Below are 25437 nucleotides of genomic sequence, written 5' to 3'. Positions count from 1 at the left end.
AAAGTCCTTATGAGGCATTTGCTTTCCACAAGAAATACAATTTACTTTTTCTGACATCGGTCTGGAGCAAAAAAAAAGTTTCCCCAATGGGGTACTTAGCTTTATTGAAGACTTCGGATCTGAAACTCGAACACGAAAATTTCAGGAGTCAGCCGACCAGCACTTGCGAACTGCTTCTGCTTCGGGCACCATGCGGCAAGAAAGACTAAAGAAAATGGCATCAGCTGCATCTTTTGTACCCCGGCCGACCTGACGTCAGGAAGGGAGTGACAGCGGCCGACGCAGGATGGGACTTTGGAATTCGGGCCAACTGGGGGCAACTTGCCAGCAGGATTAAACAAATGTAATGACTGCAACAATGCAACACGAAGAAAATACAGTTGTGTACCTACCATAAATGTAGATGTTGAGTGTATTCACTGTTGCAGTCATTACAATTGGGTTATCCTGCTGGCAGGCTACCCGCAGTCGGCCTGAGTTCCAAAGTCTAGGTCCGGCGTCGGTTGCTGTCGCCTCTTCCCTGACGTCAGTGCGCCAGGAGTATACAAGTTGCAGCCGATGCCATTTCCTTAAATTTTCTTGCCCCAGATGTCAGGTGCCCCTAAAATGGTAGGCTAAATTATGCCAATAAGCATGCATGCACAAAAAACTTTTTCTTCATCTACAAGCAAATACATCACATAGGTTGTATAGAGTAGAAAAGTACAGTTAGGTCCCAGCAAAGAAAGAAGGGGGATGGTGGGAGGGTAACCTGGACTGCAACAGTGAATACACTCTAACATCTACATTTATGGTAGGTACACAACTGTACTATGTTCATCGTGTTTCACTGTTGCAGTCATTACAATTGGGTTGAATCCCAAAGCTAAGGTTGGGAGGCTGAAGTTAAATAGGATTAGGAGTGGCTACAAGGCCCTGCAGAACTGCAGTGGCAAAGCCTGCCCTGGATTTAGAGTAGAGAGGTAAGTGATGGTGCTTTGTAAAGACATGCACTGAACTCCAAGTTGCAGCCTCTAAGATGTCTTTGGTCGGTACTCCTCTGAGGAAGGCTGCTGAAGTGGCTGCTGCTCTGGTTGAATGTGGCCTAATGCCCTTAGGCACTGATTTGCCATGCTGTGAATAGCAGAAATGAATGCAATGGCTTATCCACTTTGAAATAGTCTGTTTAGAGATAGGCTTTCCTTGTGATGCTGCAGCATATGCCACTAGAAGTTGATCAGTCTTTCTGAAAGCTTTAGTTCTGTCCAAGTAGAAGCGTAGCTGTCTGTGAAACGTCCAAAGAATGCAGAATTCTCTCACCCTTATTCTGTGGGTTAGGATAGAAGGTAGGCAAATGAATTGTTTGGTTTAGGGCCACACTGGACACTACCTTAGGCGTAAACGTAGGGTTTGTCCTCAGCGAAACCCTGTCAGAATGGAAAATGATAAAAGGTTCCACAGCCATGAGTGCCTGTAACTCTGACACTCTTCTAGCGGAAGTTATTGCTAGGAGCAGAGCTGTTTTCCAGGATAAGAATTTTATGTCAGATGCAGAGGCTGGCTCAAACGGAGGTAGTGTGAGTTTTTCCAAAACATAGATGAGGTCCCATGCAGGTATTGGAGCTCTCCTTGCAGGTCTTATGTTTTTGGCCCCTCTGAGGTACTGAGAAAAGATAGGTGGTTCTGTATTGTAGTGAGCTGAAATGGCAGAGGCATGAATTTTAACTGATGAAAAGGAAAGGCCTTTATCCAGCATCTCAGTTAAGTATTGCAAAATCTGAGGAATATTTGGAACAATCGTGTCAGTACCTTGTGCTTGGTTCCAAGCACAGAATCTCTTCCATTTGTGTGCATAAAATTTTCTGGTGCTAGGCCTCCTGGCCTCCAAAATAACATCCATCACTGCTTTACAGAGAGAGGTGTGTCTTGAGGGGCTATATTATCTGCCAAGCCGCCAGGTTTAAGGTTTTGAGTTGGCTGTGCAGTATCTGGCTGTCTTGTTGGGTCAATAAGTAAGGAATTTGAGGTAATGCCCAGGCTGGGCAGTGAGACGAGCTCTTTAGGATTGGGTACCAGTGCTGGCGGGGCCAGTCTGGGGCAATCAGTATCATTTTTGGTTTCTCTTGTCTGACGTTGAGGAGTACCTTGGGGAGGAGAGGCAGAGGAGGAAAGGCATACACGGTTAGATTTTTCCAGCTGAAAGATAGAGCATCCACTTTCCATTCTTGCTTGTGATAAGTCCTTGTGCAGAATCTTTGTAGTTGGTAGTTGTGAGAGGAGGCAAATAGGTCTATGTCCAGGCATCCCCAGCTCCTTGTTATCATGCTGAAGACTTGTGGATCCAATTTCCACTCGTGGGGATCCATTAGGTTTCTGCTTAGTTCATCTGCCAGAGTATTTTTCCTTGCTGGCAGGAATTGAACCTGCAGATGTACTTGGTAAGTCAATGCTGTGTGCCACAAGTTCATGGCTAGCCTGCAGAGGGTGTAGGAATTTGTGCCTCTCTGCTTGTTTATGTACCACATGACTGTAGTATTGTCCGTCTTTATTAGTCGTCGTCCTGGATGAAGTTGATCCTTGAAGGCTGTTGGGGCATTCTGAACAGCTAGCATCTCTTTTTGATTGATATGTAGATGCATTTGACTTGCGGACCATGTGCCCTGAATACATCTTCCTGCCATATGGGCCCCCCCAGGTGTAATCTGATGCGTCTGTTGTCAATGTCCGCCTGGCTGTGGGTAAAGGTGAATGGCTGTCCCGTGTTGTGGTGACAGGCTTTTGCCCACCATCGAAACTCCTGTTGCAGGCAGGGAATGAGGGTAATTTTTGTTTCCAGGCTGTGGCAATGTTGAGTCCAAACACTTTTTAGATACCACTGAAGTTTCCTCATATGCAGTCTTGCATATGGAATTAGCAGAATGCAGGATGCCATGAAACCCAAGGCCTGCAGAATTTTTCTTGCAGATAACTGGGTCTTTGTTGCCAACATTTTGTAGTAGTCAGTTGTATGTGCTTGTCTGGCGTGAGATAAGCCATCTGGGCAGTTGTATTTAAGCTTGCACCCAGGAATATTATCTCTTGCGAGGGCACGAGTTTTGATTTCTTTTCATTTACTGTGTACCCTAGACTTGTCAGCAATCTTTTTACAAATGCCAGATGCTGTAGTAGAATGTCCACGTTCTCCGCTTGAATAAGGCAGTCATCCAAGTAAGGATATATTTGTATTCCTCTTTGTCTGCAAAATGCAATTACTGGTGCCAGGCAATTTGTGAAGACCCTGGGTGCAGTAGATAAGCCAAAGGGCAGTGCAGAGAATTGGTAGTGCATTGAGCCAGCTTTGAATCTGAGGCATCTTCTGCATGTTTGTCTGATTGGGACATGCAGGTATGCTTCTTTTAGATCTAAAGTCACAAGCCAAGCCTTCTTGCCCAACATGGGCAGAAGCTGCTGTAGAGTCAACATTTTGAATTTTGGAATATCCAGATATGTGTTTAGAATACATAGGTCCAGTATTGGTCTCCAAGCTTTGTCTTTTCTAGGTACCAAGAACAGTCCTGAATAAAATCCGTGACCCTGCTCTTGTTCTGGTACTTGTTGAATGGCCGTCATGTCCATGAGGGATGAAACTTGTTTTTGTGCCTCTGCCCACTGATTGTGTGGCAGGTCTAGCATACCGTTTTGCCTTGGCAGGGTGTGAAAGTGGAACCTGTAGCCTTGTGAAAAAAGGCCATCAAAACTACAAGCCTAGGTAACCAAGTGAAAATTACAAAAAAAGTCAAAACAATGGAGCCTTCTATCTATGAAAAATACCACACACAAGAAAATATATATATAAAATATAAATTTAAATATTAATGTAAAGGCTTTAACCCACCAAAAAAGGACAGCCAACTACACACGAACACACCAGTCTATGAAATAAACTGACGGAAAACTTTAGGAAGAAACCTCTAACTCAAAAGGATTCTCTTGAGCATGAAAGGAAGACAAACACATGCGGGGTAGGGGAGCAGTCCTCTAAGTTAAACGGGCTGCTGAGAGCCCTCTAACTTAAATGGGTCTCGCAACAAAGAACAAAGGGGGTTAAATGCACTAACTCAGGAAAAGAGAACTAGAGACTATTCTCACACGACAGAAAGAGGTTTACATTATGTTTTTCTAAAGTAAAACAAAGGATAATCCTGAAAAAAAAGTAAACTGAAAATTACTTAGCCAACAAGCCAGCCAGAAGACATCCCGGTTGCTTGAGTGGCAAACGAGATCTGGGTAGTTTGCCCCAAGCATCATGGGATAGGGGGTTATGGAAAAAAATAATTCCTTCATTACTAAAGGATTCTGCTCAGGCTCACCAGTCTGTCTCTCTCTCTCTCTATTATATATATATATATATATATATATATATATATATATATATATATATATAAAACTCAGTGCTTCTCTGGGAAACTTATACTTTTCCCCTCTGTCTTTGGTAATTAAGGTCTTACCCAAGCAGTTTTTCTTCTCGGATCTCTTCATATGTACAATTAATTTGTCAGATCTGTATTTCACTTTCAGACCATACCCCCTCTGTAGATTAAGTAACATCCTTTGAACTCCGAGTGGGACCTTGTGGAAAGACTGAGACTATGCTTTGAAAGGGATTACCGTCCATTTCCAAATTAACTTCTTAACAAGGGACATTTTAATGGAATTTCTTGCATCCATTCACTACTGCCAGCGGCACCTTTTCCATATGAAGATATTACTTTTGTGCATCTATGAATGCTCCTCATCCAAAGGCAAATGGTGCATTCTAACTGTAATGCACTTTCAATTCAACTGTCTAATTCACTTTAAAGTATTTTCAAGTTGGTGCACCTGTAACTAGTTTCTTGAGCGTTTCAAAACTATATGTAGTTTCAGTCACAGACAAAAATACAGCTCTCCTAGAAATTTCGATTAATGCCTGCTTGTATTGTGGCTTTGGATTAAGCCCATCTGTTCTTTTTTATATCAGGTTTCAACCCCTCTGATGTTAGATTATAGGGTTGTGTTTCACAGTGTTCATCTTTATCTTAGTTGGTCTTGCCTAATCTGAAATTATATTATCTCAGTCTGTTTAATACATGCATCACTGCCGTTTCATAATTACGTTCATGACACCTAGCAAACCTATCAGGCAGCAATTCTTTGAAACACCGCTGGTGCTGATGAAATGCCAAAGAGAAGTTAATTATCTGCACCTACCTAATGGGACATTAAATGTACATGATCGGTCACCTCTGGCACCTTCTTCAAATAGCTTCTTCTGCTAAAATCCTTAGTGTGCATCTAGTGTTGAAAACAACTTAGCATTTGGTAGTGTTAAGAAAACTTCCTAATTTGCAAGCAATGGCAGGTGCACTCTTTTTATCACTATAATTAAAGCTTTTGAATCAATACACATGTGAATTTAGTCTTTCTTCAGAACAGTAATCATATTATTCACCCATTCTTCTGGTGTCCCAACTGCTTTTTAAAGACACCCAAGCTTTCCAATTGCTTCCTATCCTGTTCAGTTCTACCCATAAGAGCTACTGGCACTTTTCCCTGGAAGATGCATCACTTGTACAGCATCAGAATTTAGTGATATCCTGCTATAGGTCAATAAATCAGCATAGCCATGAAGGATACCATCAAAAAGCTATAGTTTCTTATTCTTTATTTCATGAATATTCACCTTTTGTACACATCCAGCAAAAAATGAATACTTTGTAGAAAACATTTAAAACAGGTTTACTTTGTAGAAAACACCTATTATCTTATGGTCTCAACATCATGTCCATTAGCTAAATAGGGGTACGGAACGAGTAAAATAAAATTCTGTAATAAGCGATCAAATACTTTGCTTAAAATAAGTACTCCACCAAGTCATAGGGCACAGGACCACAAAAGATTTATACAATGAAGTAAAATAAGGAAGCCAGTCATTCCCATTCATAAATGTTTCAAACCTGTCCTTGGAAGCAAGGAAGATATTAACAATAAGGTGTCACCATTTTTTTTTTTTTTTAGTATATTTCATATGATTTTATCATTCAAAACAGTTTCTATACTGAACAGCCACCAAAAAAGTTTGCAACACAATAGTGAATAGAACAGGGAAAGTGCATTACATCCTAACTACAGTTTAGTACCACTACTTCCAACAGGATACCGGAAGTAATTTTTTTACCAGAGAAGATTCATAGATTCTATGTACTGATTCAGTCTACTTCACACTTTGGGTAGAAATAAGTACTGAAAGTAAAAATTTATAAGCAGGAAAGATACCATCTTAGCTAACCTTTACAGTACCCTGTAGAGAAAAAAAATGCAGCATGCAACTTTTCTTTAATTATATTTTTGCAATTTATATGGAAATAGCTTGTTGACGATACATAAACATTTAACAGCAAAGTAAAACTGTTAAGTGTATCATCTATTCCATATGTAGTCTAATTATTTCACTTATTAAAAACACATCTTACCCATTTTTCATAATTTCATACCCATTAGCCATTCCCAGGTCTTACTAATTTATTTTTACTACTGAAATCTTCATGGTTACTTGTGGAGAATTCATCTTTTGGATGAGGCATTAAGTTTAGGTCCCATCAGCCACTAGCCCAGTGGGACTGACTCAAATCAATAAATAAATAAAAAAGTAATTGAATGCCATCAGCTAAAAAGATCTCTAAAATTTTGTCTCTCCTGATCTTAAGGCGTAATATATGATTTACTACTATTAAAAATAAAGCTGCTGCTAAGGAACCATCCTGATTAACACATCTCATAATCTGTATCACATCTGTATACTCATTACCTACCTTAACATTGGCATATATAGTGCATCTTTATACAAGTTCTTTATCATGTTAATACATAGTAAATATTAACCGGTACATGAGGTATACTAAAAGTAATACTTCATAAATGCATTCTCTATTTAACTAATCACATCCCTGGAAAAAACATATTATACAACTTAATTTGCATGGAGATCACATCCAAACTTTTAACTTGTATAGACTTACCGCCTGAATTAACTTGTTTCATTCATTCATATATTTCTCTGCAATGATTTTTGTTTTTCAAAAAAACAGGGATTTTATGACTAATAACTTTTGTTATAATTTTGCAATCAGAAACATGCATAAGAAGTTCTAGTAAACGTCTTTTCTATTTTACCTCTCAGAGTAACATGCATCATCATAATCAGTATGGGATTAGGAAATTCCCAACCTCATAGTTATAATTTGAATAAGCTTCAAAAGAAGAGGTACTAAATCTAAATTAATACAATTTTGCCAAAAAAGTGTCAAGCTCATGGGATTTATTGTTTTTTAGGGGGGGGGGTTAATAGTTTCTATCATATCATTTAAAGTTAAAATACTAAAATACTGTAGCATACTGCGTGGATATTCCCTAAACAGCAGAAGTACAAGGATATTATTTTCTTAAAAAAAAAAAAAAACACTGCTACAGCAAGATGAAAAATTCTGTGGATCTCCACAGATTCACGTAAACAGAATAAAGTTTCAAAAAATATTCACGTCACTATAACGGTTATGCTGTCCAGCTGAAAAAAACAGGAGAAATTTCATTAATTTCTTCATGCATTACAAATGAACAAAATCAAAATTCTAATTAATCATGCAGTGCTTTGCTGGGATTCAAGAAAAGTTCTACTTGTAACACAAAATATTACGAATAATGGCATTTGAAGTCATCAGTTTCATTGAAAGCACAATCTTTTGCTGGACACAGTGCATTGTGGGACTTAAATGCTATCATGAGTTCAGCAGAATCATATTGTCTCAAACTTTCTTGGTGTTTGAAACACCTACCTTGTGTTCTGAACACAGCACTGATGTTAAAGTCCTTTGGTTTTTACTAAAGAATTTTTGAAATATCATATTATACCAGCCAGAGTCAAGTAACCTGCCTCACAGAATTCCCTGAATAGCAAAACTATTTCTAAATGTTACCAAAATTCCTAGGACCCACAGCAGCTGAAAAGTTAATATAAATGGTATTAAGCACCAGAAAGATAAGAAAATTAACATGCATCCAGACAGTCGATGTAACCAAAGTTAAAAAGATGTATAAACAAATTATTTAAGAAAAAAGTTATGTTGGTCTATGTAGTAGCATAAATGCAGTGCCAAGTTCATCACTACTTAATGCTCCATACACAATAAGTGAAACATATTAAGAACTTGTGAAGTTTCATTCTCTCTCTGCTCGTCAGAATGCTGAAGTATGATGAAAGTGTGTCAAGCTTTAAACCATAATATTCAGCTTTCTTTATGGTTTACTATGACTTCAGTAACACTTGTGCTCACGGAACAGGCAATGCAGAGGTTTCATGAGAAATAACATACCTTGGTTTCCTCCTGTGTAATATTTAACCTGTGTAGCACATGTTGAGAAAATGCTTTCAGCAGTCCGGTACTAGAACATCCAGCTATCTGTAAATTAAGATTTCATTTAAACAGTTTTTCAGTGGTCTTAAGAATATGCACATTCTATCAGCTTGTAAGACTTTACTTTGGCTATGAGGAACTGTCCTCCAGAAAGGACCACTAATCACATACCATAATCAACAACTTATTTTCTTACATTGCAAGTATTAAAAAAAATTTAAATTCTATGAGTTATCCATTGGGACAGGTCACAGGAGAACAGGGAGACTACAGATAAAAACAAACAGTAGCACCCAGTTACACATTCTATAGCTCCAAATGTTTACTTAAAAAAGTAAGGGGTCGAGTTTTCAATTTGTAGAAATTTTCAGCAAATGAAAAGGAATTACTAGAATCTTGAATGACTGTAATAATTTCTTAAACTTTTGCTGCTCCCACACTCCTAATGAACTCATCCAAGGCACTGGGAATATTGCTTAAGAATGTCATTTACACCTTCCTAAACAGTGACAGTTGAATTGGTGGTACTTGAAAGCCATCACAAGCAATAATAAAGGTGAACTTTTATGTAATGCACTATTCGTGTTCTCAAACTGTACTCAGGTTAAATACAAACAATGGTCTAAACTGTATGCTAGACACACATGATCTTGTATTTCTCACCTCTTCAAAAAGCACAGTCGCTGTTATTTGCAGTCTGGGATCAGCTTCCCAGTCTCAGTTAAGGGTTGACATTACAGTACCCATTCTGCCAGTTTCCACTTGAAGAAAATGAGCCAATAGAAAGCCATTCTTTCCTCTGCTTTTCAGCTAATTCCCAGGCCAGGCTCTCTGGCATACCCTACCCTCTTCATGGTACCAATGGATCAGCCTTCAGGGTCATAATGGATGTTCTACCACAGAGTCAGAAGACTCTTGCTTTTTTCACCTCTGGTTATAAAGAGCTGTATGCAATATGTGGACGTTATGCTAAAACTGCATGGTGTGAGACTGACTGCAGGTTACTAACCTATACTGGTCACAGATTATTTTATGATGTTATGTAGTGCAAAGCTATGTAGCTGTGTATCTCAGTGATATAAATGCAATAAAAATAACCCCATGAATACTCATTTACATGCAAGAAATATGTTATCACATGTGAATGGGAGAAGAGAAGAGTTTAAGACTATGCATTCTGGAATAAAACTGCTAGTTTGATTTGTTTGAGACATTCTTCAGCTGGAATACCATTCTCAAAAGTCTCATCAAGGATTCAGTGCAGGGGGACTTCCCAAGATGGCTGCACACTGATTAACAGCTTAACGTCAGCTCTCCCAGAGTGAAAAAAGAAACTGAAAGATAAGGGCCAGGAATTCTGTCACTTTTAATAAATTCAGTTAGCAGCTTGTAAGTACACTGCCTGGAAGCCAGCAAAGAAGAAATTTAGAAAGCCTGAAAGAAAATAAACTAGAAAAGATAAGGAGAAAACACTGACTGGGAAGAATCCTGAGCTGTTCATCAAAAAGCAGATCAACCCTCCAATACTGATGCAAAAGTTGGCTTCCAGTCATCTAGAGGAAAAATAAGTCAACTGTGCCCAGACCCAGAGCTGATTAAAATGGATGAAACACTGCATACATCAACTCAAATAACAAAAGCCTGAAGAAAATTTAAGCTTTAAACAGATTTTTAAAATGAACTGAAAAAAACTGCAAAAATCATAGGTAAAAAAAAAACAGGCTGGTTTAGTTGGAGGCTGTTCATGAAAAGATGCATTTCAAAAAATGGTAGAATAAGAGGACAGAGTTTGCAGGGAAAATCTGAGACTTTCTGCTGTACAAGAAAAACTAGGAGAAACAGACAGTATTAATTTTATGAAGGCACAAATAAGCAACTAGTCTGGTATTCCACAGAAGGATTTAATTGAAAAGGCACATCATGTGTATACTCCAAACCTGGCTATGAGAAAGCAGCCAAGACATGTATTAGTACACATGCAATCCTACCAGCAGAAAGCATAGATCCTGACAAAACTGTGGCAGAAGGGAAAAGTATTAATAGTTGGAGACAGTAGAGTATTTTTGGAAAATGATTATTCACCGCACAACAGGCAAGAAAGAAATTTATTCCAGCAATCAGGGAATGTCAAGAGGCAAGTGTGATGTTCAAGCCGCTTCATCCAACTAACTTCAGAATAGCTTTTCCTGGAGGACCAAATTATTTTTTTATGCAAACTAGGCTAAGGAGGAAGTACAAAAGTTTGTCTAACAAAAAAGTTGGCTCCAGTGTTAGAGCGAGCGTCGGACGTAATATAGTATTTTTCTTAAAGCTTCAACATTTTATACTTTTATCATAAATGTTTTAAGTAGTCAGTTTTTGGAGCGGTGTGGATCACTAATTACAGAAATTTTAATTTGTAAATTGTTTAATCAACTAGTATATAAATGACACCTATTATACAAGAGGTGCTTATGGAAATAATAACTTGGTTCTGAAGAAGTCTCTGTTTTGGTGAGGGAGATGAAAGCTTGTAACTTTCTTTGCGTTTGGAATAAACTGTGTTCATAAGAATTTTGGTCCTGTTATTCCTGTGGAGGTATGGAGCTTATGGTGTGGACCCAGTGAATTGCTTTTTTACATTTTTTTTTTTTCTTCAACAAAAAAGTTCACACTGAAACTTTAGTAGTGAAACTTTTTTCTGATGTTCAAAAGGAAAATGTTTGAGAGAGAGAAAAACACAGGAGTTGATTAGAAGAATCAAGTGTACTTTGGAATTGAACTGCAGTCTGGAGAACAGAAAGACCACAGGAAACATGGAAATTAATGAAGAAATGAGAAATTACAAAGCATTAATCATGTTTGTGAAATATGGATGTACAAGAAAAAGTAAAAAAAATGTACTTTGTTTTGGCTTTGTTAAACTTGTGAGGGACTGAAAGGCATCTGCTCCACTTCATGTCATTAATGTTTGGAAGGAGACCAACTGGAAGGGGAGAAGGAAAAAGGTAACTGTAAAAACCAAAATCTGTTCTCAACAGTATTTCTATAAAAGTGTTTACAATATAAATTACATGTTATATAGTAAAGTATTTTCAGTTGTATAAAGATACAAAAATAAAAATATGTCTTTTTTTTCTTTCATTCCTCTTGTTTTGGTATTAAAACTGGCAGTACAATTCAAAGGGAAAAAGGATGGACAAAAGCATTAAGTTAACAGGCTGTAATCTTGGGCTGCTGAGGTATGGAATGGGATGCAAAAGTACATAGATCATAATATATGTAGAACTGACATGTTTTCTCTTACATAGGTGAATGTTTAGATTAAGACAATTTTTAATTGGAAACAAGTAAATAACAGAACACTGAATGTAATGATTTTTTTGTTTAGCACTAAATGTTTAGCATGTCAAATGGCCTGCAGCTGGGAGTTACATTTTTTTCTTTTTCTGTTAGGTTTCACAGGAGATGAGCTGATTATGGGGAAATAAAAAGGCAGAACACCAAGTATAAAAGTTAATGTTTTCTAAAAGCATGCAAGCTGTTTTTCACCTCAGAGGGGAATAAAGATAAGAGACAGCAATTAATGTTAAGTAGGATCACATTCAATAACATGTCTTAACATGGAAAACTTTAAATTTAGGTCAGATAGTGCCTGTGGCTGAGACTAATGTCCCTACTAGGAGGGTTAAACTTCATTAGTAGCATTAAGTTAACAGGTTATGGTGGTCTTGGGACGCGTTAGTTTTTTTTGTTTGCAGGTTTTCATTAAAACAAAAAGTCTTCTAAAATACGACATAGGTTCAAATGGAGATGAAAAGAAGCAACTGTATAAAAGATCAACCTGCCAAATATTACTTGGTGCACGTTACATAAGCTGGAAACAGACAACTAAAAAGTGTCATAATAGGTGGAAATAATAACTTCTTAGAAACGCACAGTGCAAACAGCAATGCTACAGGAGACGCACGTGGAAAGTAATGAGCATATACATTTGGATAAAGAAAGGATTTCAGAATGGATATTCAACACGAATATCAGGGAACAGTGGAAAAGAGCAGTACTTATATTATTTGCTACATGAGCTGCAATAGTGATAGAAAAGTTGGAAAAAGATAGTAATGGCAGATTTGTGGTAGTAAGGGGATACTGGCAAGGGAAGAGGATTAAGTAGGCATGTAGTTATATTCCAAACAAAATTGTTATAATGGAGCTTAAGAAAATTTGGGGAGAAATAATTATAGGTGGTGACTGGAATTTGATTTGCTACAGTGAGGAGTTATTACAGGTCCTAAAAGGGAAAATATAACAAAAGAGGGTAGATTTCTTAAGAAATCTATGAAAATATTCAGCATGGGAGACATGAATTCAGTACTAAGAACCCAGAGAGGACTTGCATATTATCCCCAATGTACAACACGACTTGGCAGAAAATAATATTTCATAAGAACGTGTATTTAATGGAGAACTTTGGCACATCCAATAACTATTTCAGATCATGCACCAGTTATAACTAAAACAATGCAGGATACAGTAAAAATGAGACCCTGGGACTTCCCCACCCAAGTGTTAAAGAGAGGAATTTAAGGAATGGGTACTGGAAATTATTTGGGAGTTGTTATGGAAGATAGAAAGCTCCAATTCAAAGTGGGAAATGAAGCAAGGATGAAATTCAAGAAATAAGGAGACGTGGAGCTATGGATGGATGCAGAACCTTAAAAGAACAACAGTCGCACAGAATTTTATATTCAAAGTATTCTAAGAACTATGCCAACATAGGAATGGAGAAAAGGAGATTCTGCCAATAGGGATGACTGCAATTAGGGATAGAGAATAGGCAAGAGGGGGTTGGAATTTACTGGAGGAAACTGGCAAAGGAACCAAGGTGTTGAACAAACAATTAGAGGGGGGTGGTAATAGAATGGAAAGAAGCCAAAAAGACATTTGGACTGCAGGTTAGAGGCTGCCTTCCCCATCAGGGAATGATGCAGTACAGGCAAAGAGAAAGGGCTAGGAGAATCCTAAGTGAAAGGCCTGCACCGATAGCATTTTAACTGAACATACAACAGAAGCTGCTTTTAAAAGGGGGCTAATTAGTAGGGCATATAAAATACTGAATGATAACTACAGGAATCAAACAGAGGAGGTTAGAAAAGATTGGGAAGAGAAACTGGATAAGCAATTCACAAAGAAACAATGGGAGGACATATGTATACCTCCTAAATATGCAACAAAGTCTAGAAGATTTTGGATTTTTGCTTGAAGTGTTTGCATATGTATTTTTATACCAAAGCAGGCTCTAAAAACATTTTCCTCAGTTAGATAAATGTTGGAAGTATGATGGGGAAGAAAGAGCTAAGTGATCTCAAAGATGCCTGGTTCCATATTTTCTTATCTTTTAGTTTGTTTCCATACCTCAAATGAATATTTTAGGTACTGTGTATATCAACTGCTTTTAGTTGAAGTATTGTCATCACTGTTTTTGCGCTCAGTTTGTCCTCTACTGCCTGTTGATTAGTCCTCTTGGCCAATCAGCCCATTTGTTTCTCCATCACGACTTGGCAGAATACCATACCCAGGCCTACACACACACCACTTAAGATAGCACTAGGGTATGAATACTTGTCAGATATATTTAGGAAGCATGGACAGACTTAAAAAGGCCCATAGGGGTTGGTAGCCTAGTAAACACTTATGAACCTGAATCGGATAGCCTTGGTAGAATCTCATTTTAATTCCACACACTTGCTTGTTTTCTTTGGAGATATCTTATGTGTTGAAGGAAACTGAAACTTGGTCTACTGAAAACAGAGTACAGGTTTCTCAGGAAGAAAACATTTATTGGCAGCAGTCTGATGCTGTCCTATGATGCCAAGACCTCTTCACCGGCCCTGAACATGGGTTAAAATTAGACTATGGAAGGCTAGATGTGTTCCGTATACCCAATGAATGAGGATAGATGGGAGCAGCTGATGGCTAGCAGTGAGGAAATAGAAATGCAGAAAAAAGGTCCTTATTGTTAGTTGTTTCTGTAGAGAAACACACAAAAAGAACTTTTCTTACTAGTTGCATCCTGTGCTGAGGCAGGAAACAGACAGACTTCAGTGCTCAAAATGACTCCTGGGGAAGTCTTCATTCAGAACAGAGTAAATCCAAATTCTGGTACTTTGGAAAAATCCCCAGGCTGTTAAAATGCTGGAGTTGTCACGACGGTGCTGCCAAATGCAGTCTGTCCGGAACTCTGCCAACTCATTACACTTGGCTCTTTCTTCTCCATCATACCTCCAACATTTGTCATCTACCTGAGGACATTTTTTTTTAGAATCTGCTTGGGTATAAAAATACCTATGCAAACACTTCAAGCAAAAATCCTAAATCTTCTACACTTTGTTGCATATTTAGGAGTTATACACATGTCCTCCCCATTGTTTCTTTGTAAATTGCTGATCCAGTCAGTTTCTCTTCCCAATCTTTTCTAACCTCCACTGGCTGATTCTTGTAATTTTTACACAGTATTTTATATGCCCTACTAATTATCCCTGTTCTGTATTTACCTTAAACCTCTACCATAGCAGGTCTATTGCTTAAGATTCCCCTACCCCCTTCTCTGTCAGTACTATAACATCAATCCTTGGTAGGGAAGACCATCTCTAGTCTGCAGTCCAAGCATCATCTTGGCCTCATTCCACTCTATTAAACTTTACCTCTCTAGTTATTTCCTCCCAGCACCTTGGTTCCTTTGGCAGTTTTATCCAGTAAATTCCAGCACCATCTTGCCTGTTTTCTGTACCCCTACTTGCAGTCACCTCTACTGACAAAAACTCCTTTCTCCATGATCATGTCGGATTAGTTCTTAGAATACTTTTTGCTACTTTATATAGTATTTTGTATGGATGGTATTATTCTCCTTAAAGATCTGCATCACAAATCTCATTCTCTCTAACTCTTGCACTTCCCCCATGCTTCTTCACCCTTTTCCATTATGAACTGTAACCTTGTGTTAAGTATACAAGCCTTAAGCATGTAGCTCTATCCCCTCAAATCTCATAATCCTAAACAACCTTGCTCTATTGGAAGAAGCAGCGTGTCCCACTTAACTCTTGCCCTCTTCCCCACCAAGATTAATAAAGAGATGAATTTATTATTGTCCACAACTTTTCTACTGGTTGATAAAAAAAATTGCCTGACCAATATACAAAACTAGAGGGACTAAACATTTTCTGTGCTTGTATCTTACTATCTATAAACAGCTTCCAGTTTCTCAGTTACTGTATTATCTTTTGTTTAGTCTCTTCCCCAGACATCCTTAGCTGCCATAACAGAAGCCTATTTAATCTATACTCCTAAGTACTTCATCTTATAGCCCCCAGAAGTATGGGTACTGCTGAACCAGTTTGAGTGTTGGCACATTTATGGCAAAAGCCTTAGTTTTATCTTCATTAAATTTTACATCCCATAAAGACTTGAAACTGTCTCAAAATGTTCCACAACACTGATGTCCTTTTCTGGATCTGTCAGGTACAAAATGCCTGCAAATAAAGCAGCTTTTTTTCTTGATTACCATACCAATTATACATTTGTATTTCTAAGTCCCTTATTTTCTTTGCCAATGTCTCTAAATATAAAGCAAATAAAGAGGATAGAAGATACCTTTGCCTGGTTATTCTGTTAAAACACAACTTGGAGACAAACCCTCCTACTTTATTTCTTGCCTCAATCCTTCAAATATCCTCCTAATTAACCTTTTTACCATACCAGGGAATGCGACTGCTTCCATGTCCTACTCAAACTCCCAGTTTAGTCCGTTAGATGCTTTCTCTGCATTAAGATCCACCAACAGCAGCAGCAGTGGTATTTTCTTCCTTTCTGCTTCCCTTTGGATCATCATTGCTCTATTAATGTTGTCAAATGTTTGCCTCCCCTGTATGAAAACACTACTGAATTATAACTTATGACATAGGCAATCACACATTTATATAAATGAAAACTATATTGATATTCTCAATTACAAACATTAAACAACACATCTTTCATACAGTCAATGTCAATCCCGCAATTACATAGCTCACTCAGTTCTTGCTTTCCTTTAAACTTCATTCCATCTCCAAAACAATTCTGCATGGACTGTTCCCACAATTCCTACCCTTTTCTAAAAAACTCACTATTTTTTTCCTCTCTTACTATATTCTCCTCCACAAAACCACAATGATGCATACCTATCAAATTTGGCAACATCTTTACCATACATTTAACTAGTATTGGCATAAACACTGTATAATCCTGGTTTAAAACTGAAATGGGTCTATAAACATCTAAATGTGACTGGTCTTGACCAACATTGGGCAATACGGCCACCACAGCTTTCTTCCAAGATATGCTTCCCCTCCTTTTAAAATACTATTAAAAAAATCTTCCAAGAACTTTATCACTTTGTTTTCTCCTAACATCCAAAGGAATATCTTCTACTCCTAGAGACCTTTCTGAAGACTGATTTATACATCACTGTTTTTATCTCATCTGTTCCTATCTTAACTGTTAGTTGTTTTGCCTTATCTACCTCTAACATTGGCATAATCAAGTCTTCCATAAATACTGCCATATGTGCTCTTCCTTGATTTCTACATTTCTCTGCTTTATATACATTTTCATAACATTTCTGAAAGATCTCTAATACTTCTGCAGGATATCTGGGTTTTTTTATTGTAGGCTCTGCAAAGTTTGGCGATAATACTTTATACTTTTTGTTATCTAAGCAAGAGTTTTTGTGCTCTGGAGTCAATGCTTAACAGCAATATTTATCAACTCAGGCACATTAACCAGATATTCCTTTATTTTTTCTTTAGCAGTCTGAATGTGTGCCTTTTATTCTGAGATTCCCCTTATGCTGTAATACTTTAATCTTTGCCACATAGGTAGAAAAGTACCAGTGTCTCATTTTTACTTTATACCCTGTATTTTTATCTTATTTTGTAATCAGTGTATGATCTGAAATAGTTACTGGAAGTGTGTCAGTGTTTTCAATTAAATACACGTTCCTGTAAAATAAAATTTCTTCTATCTAGTAAAACCCAGTTACTGTGCCTTGGGAATATGTAAATTCTGTCAAAGTTCCTACTACTAAATGTACATCTTCCATACCAAACATTTCCACAAATTTCTATCCTCTTTTGTTACATTTTTCCCTTGCAGGTCCCCCAATACATCTTCAGTACTGCAAATCAAGTAATAGTGCCACTTATAACATTCCCTGCTGAAAGCTGATCATTTCTCCCAAAAAAAAAAAAAAAAAAGACACTGAAGAATAAAGCCAAAGATTATGAATCTGATTATACACTATAAGAAAAAGTGGCGAAAACAGACATGACCTTAACAGTTAGGGATATCTGCACAGAGTGAAATTAAAACTCAAAAGAATTTGTCAACATCACCACCATAATCAGTCTCCTTTTTCCCATTCTACATGGAGCTGTGTTGTTTCCTCAACACCCAGCACTTCTCCCTATTCAGAGACACTCCATTCATCCACCTCTTGGCTGGACTTCTCATTGCCTCCTGCGGTCTTCACATCTCTCCATAAACTGCCCTACCAAATTTCTTCCACTTTCCAGTGCATGTGACCAAACCACTGTAATCTGCACAACTTGACCCACTCTGTAACTGGGACTATTTTGGCTTTAACTTTGATAAACTCATTTCTTTGCCTTCCCCCACAGTGTGTGTACTTCTATCCTATCTCAGGCATTCCATCTCCTCAAAATTCCTCAACTGCTCCATCTTTACTGACTAGACTTCTCTGCCTTACAGAAACGCTGACTGAATCACCATTATGTACAACTCAATTCCTTTAACATTTTTCTTTCACACAATACCCTGACATTTTGGGTTAGCTGGCTGCAGCACCTCTGATTCTAGCTTTGACCTCCTCGTGCAGACTTTCCTACTCCTGAACCATACCTCCTAGATATATAGAGATGATAACCAAGTCCATTGTTTTCCCCATCTTATTTTTAAATTAATTCTTAGTATCCCATTTGCTGCCATGACCACTATCTTGTGTGCATTCAGATTCAACTTGTCTAGCTTCAGTTTTGCATTCCAGTCCCCTATCACTTGCTGAAACTCCTTACTCAGAGTCTGTCTGTAGTGTCACATTATTTACATAAAGCAGCGTTGTTTATCAGCCAACAGGCCAGACAGAACCACTCACATGTATAAGAAGCAACAGGCACAGAATCCTGATACACCCCCCACTCCCACTGGGAGCCCCTCATGCATCGGCATGCTATTTGTACTTTTATCACCTGGTCCCTGTACACAGCTTGCACAAATTATATCAACGTTTCTGGATTTCTGAGGAAAAGATGAGAGTAAAAGAATGCAAGTCAAATCAAGAGGGAAAAGTATAAGACATATGATGTTAAAGTAATGGTATAAAAACACTGATCTGGAATGAGAGAGTACAAGACATAGGAAAGAGAAGTGCTTGCATCACTAATTCCAGCTTACAGTAGGGTGAGGCAAGCATGACATCAGTTGTTTGTCTAAAAGAGTGAGGGAGAGTATTGTCACTGCTGAAGTGACACCCCGACCCCATGTGCCAAATGGGAAAAAGGGGTTGAGGATGGTTTTGTGCATGTGTGTGTATATATGGGTCTACCTGAGAAAAATCAAAACCTCACATCAGCGAATCGCATTTCATCAAGATGACAATGTCCGCGCTTATGAGAAACCTTAAACCAGCAAAAACATTCACCAGAAAACTAACCACATGGCCACCATGGGTGTATTTGCCGTTTTCCTCACTATAGTGCGATTTTGGAGTTGGTATATATAGTTGGGGGGGGGGGCTTTAATCACTTCATTGTGTGCATGTTGTCCTGGCGGCCAAGCGGTTAGTTTCTCAGTGAATGTTTTCACTGGTTTAAGGTTTCTCGTAAATGAAGATTCAATATTGTTGTCTCGACGAAATGGGACTCACTTATATGGGGTTCCGATTCTCTCTGTCTATATTTTATATATATATATATATATATATATATATATATATATATACACACACACATACACACATACATATATATATATATATATATATATATACACACAATTTTAAAGTTTTAAAATTAAAAATGCAATTATGTCCAATCTAAATAACATTTAATGAAGAAAGACAGCATTCCAAACAGGATGTTGAATGGGAAAGCCTTACCAGTGGTGTATTGTAAAATAATCCATATCGCATACGGGGAAGTAGTGAAAAGATCGCATCTTTGAAGCACACCTGAAAACACCACCAAAGAATTTATGTAACTTTTCTTTGAAAACAAGGATTAACAGTATGGTATTAAGAATATAAACCAATTAACCAACCCTTTTATAATCGTATGTTTTCAAATGAATAATCTCATAACTCGTAAAAGCCTTCCAAGTGTCACTAAACAAATCCCCATATCCAAAAGGGCTCTGCAAAAAAAAAATAAAAAAAATTACTACTTAAATAATTGTTAATGAAGTCATGTCTAACAAACCAAATTAGATTTGAATGAGAAACCAATCTGGGTAACCCTAACAGTGTGATGTGTGTTAAGAATTAATTCAAAATGCATCACAGCAGGACAAAGGAAAAACATGGGATTATAAATAGACCAAGTACCTATGGCTTTATACTTTCAGATGTAGATACAATTCCTGATCACATCAAGACCCATCTGTAGAACAACTAGTAACATTCATTAATACCCAGTCCCATCAAAGCTTAACCCTAATATACTAAGCAACATGTCTTTTTATCTCTGTTTTTTTACATGTTAATTACTGTTCGTGTCAGCATCCATTATGACAAGCAGGTTCATAGGTTGGTACTAGGCTATCAGCCCTAGGGCCTATACAAGTCTAGCCATAACAATTCCCTGGATATTTCTTCCCACAATAATTTACTTCCCTGGACCCCTGTCTAGCAGGGCGACTGACATGATCCCCAGAATTAATTTCTTATCTCCCATCCAATCGCCAAGGTTCCTTTTGAAGAGGGCCAAGGAGGCGCTCTGCTTGACATGTATGGGTAGTCTATTCCAGAGCATGGGGAGTCTCTGGGTCTCCAGCATGTTTTGTTCATTGTGATGACAAGGTTTACATCCCTGTAGCGCTTGGCTCTGAGGGATTGGGATTTCTTTAAGTGGAGCATGTCCAACAGCTCAGGGTTTAAGTGTCCACAGAATATAGTTATAAATTCATCTTTGTATAGGATGTATGAGTAACACAATTACTGCTGCAGGATTTTATACCACACAGCTCGAAGAACTGCATTTTGCTAACAGATACCAACAGCTCTGCTACCAACATCTGAATCAGAACAGTGAACCAAGTCTGCCTTGGCCAGACCTTTAATCAACTACAATTATTTGATTTTTCTCCATTTTACGTTTAGAAAAACTTTTGGTATAAAACATATTTGCTGGAATGCACAAAGAAGATCATGGTTCCAGATAACTGATAAGGTGTTTATTGCCACTGCTAGAGGGTAAGGCGATCTGGAGTAACACACTAGAATTTGGCTGCTCAGGTGTGATGCCAACAGATATTTATGGAATGCCCACTTCTTTACTATGTCCAACTACACACACGTTTCTACAGAGATTATTCATACACATACATTATTTTTCTGCTTAGAGGATAAGATATTCAGCTCCTCTCCTCTGGATTGGGATTCAATTGTTTTAGTACTACGTTTGACATGACTATCTGTTTTCAGATTACTGCTACTAGACTGCACGTTAGAAAGAATGAAACCGCCCTGCCTATTAATGTGCCATATCACTGTAGTATTACTATAATTTTCTGCACAGTTCCTGACTAAAGAACTCTCAAGAATTATTTCAGGGAAAGGAGGATGATCAATATTTCCACTTCATGCTTCTTCCTCTGTGATAGAGTCCAAGGCTGCTACACATACAGCTCTTGAAAACAGGCTCCTCATATAAAATCCACTGCATCAGTGCTTACCTTCCTATTTGGGACAGGAGTTAGAAGAGGTAGGCATGCATTCAAGGATAGCTGACAGATCTACCAGTCTAAGTCCTTTGTCAAAGAGGGCAGAAGATGATGATGAATTAGCTCCATTGCTGGTAATAATAATTCAATAAAGTTCTCGCATGTAACTGAGTAGCTATGGCATTATACATCTGCACAGGAAATATTCTTAATATAAGCACCAGATGCAGTCACTCCCTTAAAGCAGTGGCTTTGTTCTTCACATTCATAAATAGGTTTTGCGTGACGGCAAAATATAATGCAGCTACCAATTCACTTGAAACATGTTTGGCAGCTATAAGCTCATACCTTCTCAGAGCAAAGGTTGAACTCTTACCTCCAATTTCATTTAATACCTGACCTGAAGGTAGCATCCAAAAACTGAAGAGTACTCATCTCCCTCTCTCACTGTTTCTGCCTCTAAAAAGAGAGCAAAGAGATGGCAAAATAGATCAGGAAATGTGTTAGTCTTAACGGAACCTGATTCATATGGAAAAACCAGATAGGATTCTTAGCACTTTAGGACCTGAAGTTCAGATATCCTGTGCAGAGATGATTGCCACTAAAAAAAGCATGTTCCAAGAAAAAAAAATTCAACAAAGCAGAGTTCAAGGGCTCAAACAGTTGGAGGGCAAGCCTGTCAATTATTAAATTAAAGTCTCATGGAGGGCTTTCTCAACAGAGGGCGAAGATTTAACACTTCCTTAAGGAAATGCTTAGCTAATTCTGCCATCTACTAGGAGCTGAAAGGTTTTTAATTATCTACCACCACAGCCTGATGGAGGGCAAAGCTGTAGTCCCAGCATAACTGGTCATGCAGTTCTACATTTTTACAAGAATTATGGTAATTACTGCAAAGGGTAGAAAAGGATCCGGGAACATTCCTGACTGCAAGGAGTCCAGGAGCAGAATTTCTTTAGTTACTTGCTCAGACAGTAGGCAAACAGATCTACTTGAGGCATACGTCACATTCAGATCAATACTTGGAGAAACTCAGGGAAAACTGCTGAAACATATCTACTTTTATCTGGTGAAGGAAGGCCATTACCAAGGCAAAGTTCAGCAAAGATCCTAGGGAAATCATTCTGTGAAATAGGATAAGACTTCTGTAAATAAATTTGAAATCCCAGACTAAGTAGAAATTCCTATACAATTACGAGACACTCTGGACAGATGGAAGAGTCTCTGTAAAGACAAGACAATCATCCAAATATGGAAAAAAATATGAATGTGCTGGAGTCTGCAATGACAGGAGTTTCCAAAGTGTAACCAGGAGAACTGATGTAAGAAGAAACGCAGCAAATCATGGGAACCCCCTGAAATGTTTGGCAATAGGTATGTGTTCACAGATATCCTTTTGGTCCAGCTTTACAATGAAGGCTAGATAAGGAACCAAACGTACAAGATTTAAAGTGATAACATCCTGACCTTCAGGATTATGACTAAAAGGTATACAGCAGAAAGAACAGCCATTGGCCTTCAAGATCTTTCTGGTTTCATAGGATCATAGGAAGTTAATAGGCTAATGGCACTAGGGCTCTTACAAAGCCTAACCAAATTCTGCCCTTGTTTCCATGATCAGCACCCACTGACCCTGTACAAGAGAGAGACCGGTGGAACCCCCAGGGTGAATTTATGATTACCCATCCAATCATCCAGACTGCTTTGAAGAGGGTCAAAGAGGTGCTCTGCTTGGCATGAATTGGGCGTCTGTTCCATGAGTGTAGTAACCTCTGGGAGACAAACTTGTCCCTGCAGCAGGTTCTATTAATGTCACATACCAGGTTAAGGTCTTTAGAGTGAGTAACCTGTGTGCCACTGGACTTACAGGTATGCAGCATTTCCAATAAAGCAGTCAGAAATTGCCTTATACGCAAGACAGATTTGCCTCAGAGTAGTCTGTTTGAAACAGAGTAAAGTGACAGTTATTTCAGCTGATCCACATAGGAGATGCTGGATACCTTGAATTCTCCTTGTGAGGAACTTTTGTGGTCTCTCCAATTGCTGCAGGTGCCTGGAAACTTACATACCAAAAGGGGGCATTGTACTCTACTATTGGCCTGATGAGGGAGGAGTGCAGGCAGGTTATAACTTTTTTCTGGAGGCAATGCCCTTACTTATGAGATGAGAAATATAGAATACCCTTCTTACCACCTGTGGAGTCGGTGATCAAACGTAAGGTCGCTGTCAACCTGCGTGCCCAGGTCTTTCATCAGTGAGTGGTTGGTTAGGGTACTTCTACTGATGTGGTAGTTAACAGAAACATTGCTCTTGCCAAAACGGATGAGAATACATTTTTTTGCATTGCGTTTAAGGCCATGAGTTTGGCATTAACCATTTGTTTGCTTAAAACCCTCTTGAAGGATGCTGACAATTTAGTGATTCTATGACTGCTCTCAGTTTACAGTCATCAGCAAACTTTGTCACCCACAGACCTTTAGTTTTTGCTTGTACTGTGGAAAACTAGATTCCGAAAGTGATGGTCCCAGGACTGATCCCTATGGAACACCACTGGTGACAGGTTTGCTGTAGGAGGTGGATTCCCCTAATTTGACTGTATGGGTTCTACTGGTGAGCCAGTTAGTGACCCACATAATGATACAAGAGCTAATATCTAGCTGGGTGAGTTTGTCAATAATGCCGAGTGGGAAATAGTGTCAAAAGCCTTGGCCAAGTCCAGGTAGGATGTATGCACAGTTTTCCCCTCGTCCAGGACTCTTGAGACAGTCTCAAAGTCATCCATCAGGTTTAACAGGCAAAATCTCCCTTTGACAAATCCAAACTGAGTAGGGTCAAGTGTTTAGAGATTGCCTATATCTTTGTTGATAAGGTCCATGATGATTCATTCCATGGCCTTGCAGATAAGGCTAGTAAGGCTAATAGGTCTGTAGTTCCAGGGAAAGTGGAAGCACCACTCTTGTTCAAGGGGATAATGGAGGCAGTTTTCCATTCAGCTGTGACAAAGCCGGTGCTTAGACTATGACTGAAAAAGAGCACCCAATGGTGTTGCTAATTCCTGTTGGAGTCCATATAGGATGCAACCTGGGATGTTGTCAGGTCCCATAGATGCTGTGTTTTTGACCTTAGAGAGAGCATTTACGACCTGCTCTCTAAAGATGCAAGGTAAGGGACAGGTGGAAGGAATGTCATGGGGTATGTGGGGACAGGGAAGCGAAGTTTTTACAGAGCATGTCAGCTAACAGGCTCAGTGTATGTGGTATCATTAACTACCAGTTTGGCACAAATCTGGGTCTTACATTTTAGGCTACTAAATGTAACTAAAGAACACCTTATGGTTGTTCTTAGTTGAGGATGCTAATTTGGATTTGTAGGTTCCTTTGGAGGACTTCACAAGAAGTCTTATTTATTTGTTTAAGCTGAGGAGGGAGTGTTTCCAGTTTAGAGCACCCTCTCCATTACTTTTGGACAACAATTTCTTCCTCTTAGTGCACACCCTGTTAATGGCAGTTGTCCACCAGGCAGGTCTACTCTTCGTTGAAGAGCTTGTTTTGGTCCTATCAGGTATGGCTGCGTCAATCCAGTTAAACAGGTGTTTGTAAAAAGCATTGGTGCAGGAGTCAGCATAGCTGCCAGTTACATCTGGGGGGAGGGGTGCAGTGAAGCTATTTATGTCATCCCTTAGAAGGATATAAATCTGGTTTGGACAAGTTTTTTGGTTTAGTTGCTGCTGGGGAGGCAGGTCTGGTGTGATAGTTATTTCGAATCAGATTGATTTGCAGTCAAATCTGACAATGGAAGACCTCACAGTGGAGGTGCTACAGTGGTCCCACATATTGATAAGCACCAAATCCAAGATGTTGGCACCCCTATTTGGGATTCCAACTGGTCCAGGGCATTGGAGTTACTGAACTCAAGGAACCTCTGGGCAAATGAGTTTGAACATGAGTAATCTACCCAGATAATGGATGGGTAATTAAAATCACCTAAAATCACGATGTTCATATGTATCTTGATGGATTCCAGTAGATCCAAGTAGGCAGAGTGGGGGGTCTTGATTCAC

The 25437-nt window shown here is 38.6% G+C and overlaps 1 protein-coding gene across 3 annotated transcripts in view; it reads right to left on the bottom strand.

Annotated features, from left to right (window-relative positions):
- EOGT (EGF domain specific O-linked N-acetylglucosamine transferase) overlaps positions 1 to 25437 on the bottom strand; it is an 859464-nt gene that overhangs the window by 212357 nt on the left and 621670 nt on the right. For 2 of the 3 annotated variants that reach the window (XM_044077905.1, XM_044077906.1), the window contains exons 9-11: positions 19758 to 19850; positions 19597 to 19668; positions 8367 to 8453 (exon numbers count right to left, since the gene is read on the bottom strand). In XM_044077905.1, the coding sequence (XP_043933840.1) occupies positions 8367 to 8453; positions 19597 to 19668; positions 19758 to 19850 (252 nt within the window). The remainder of the gene's footprint in view (positions 1 to 8366; positions 8454 to 19596; positions 19669 to 19757; positions 19851 to 25437) is intronic. The other variant, XM_044077907.1, reaches the window with a different exon arrangement.

The sequence above is a fragment of the Protopterus annectens genome, chromosome 7.part0 (assembly GCF_019279795.1).
Source record: "Protopterus annectens isolate FY-2018-M chromosome 7.part0, PAN1.0, whole genome shotgun sequence".
Lineage (NCBI taxonomy): Eukaryota > Metazoa > Chordata > Ceratodontiformes > Protopteridae > Protopterus > Protopterus annectens.
This window is presented reverse-complemented; position numbering and strand designations above follow the sequence as displayed.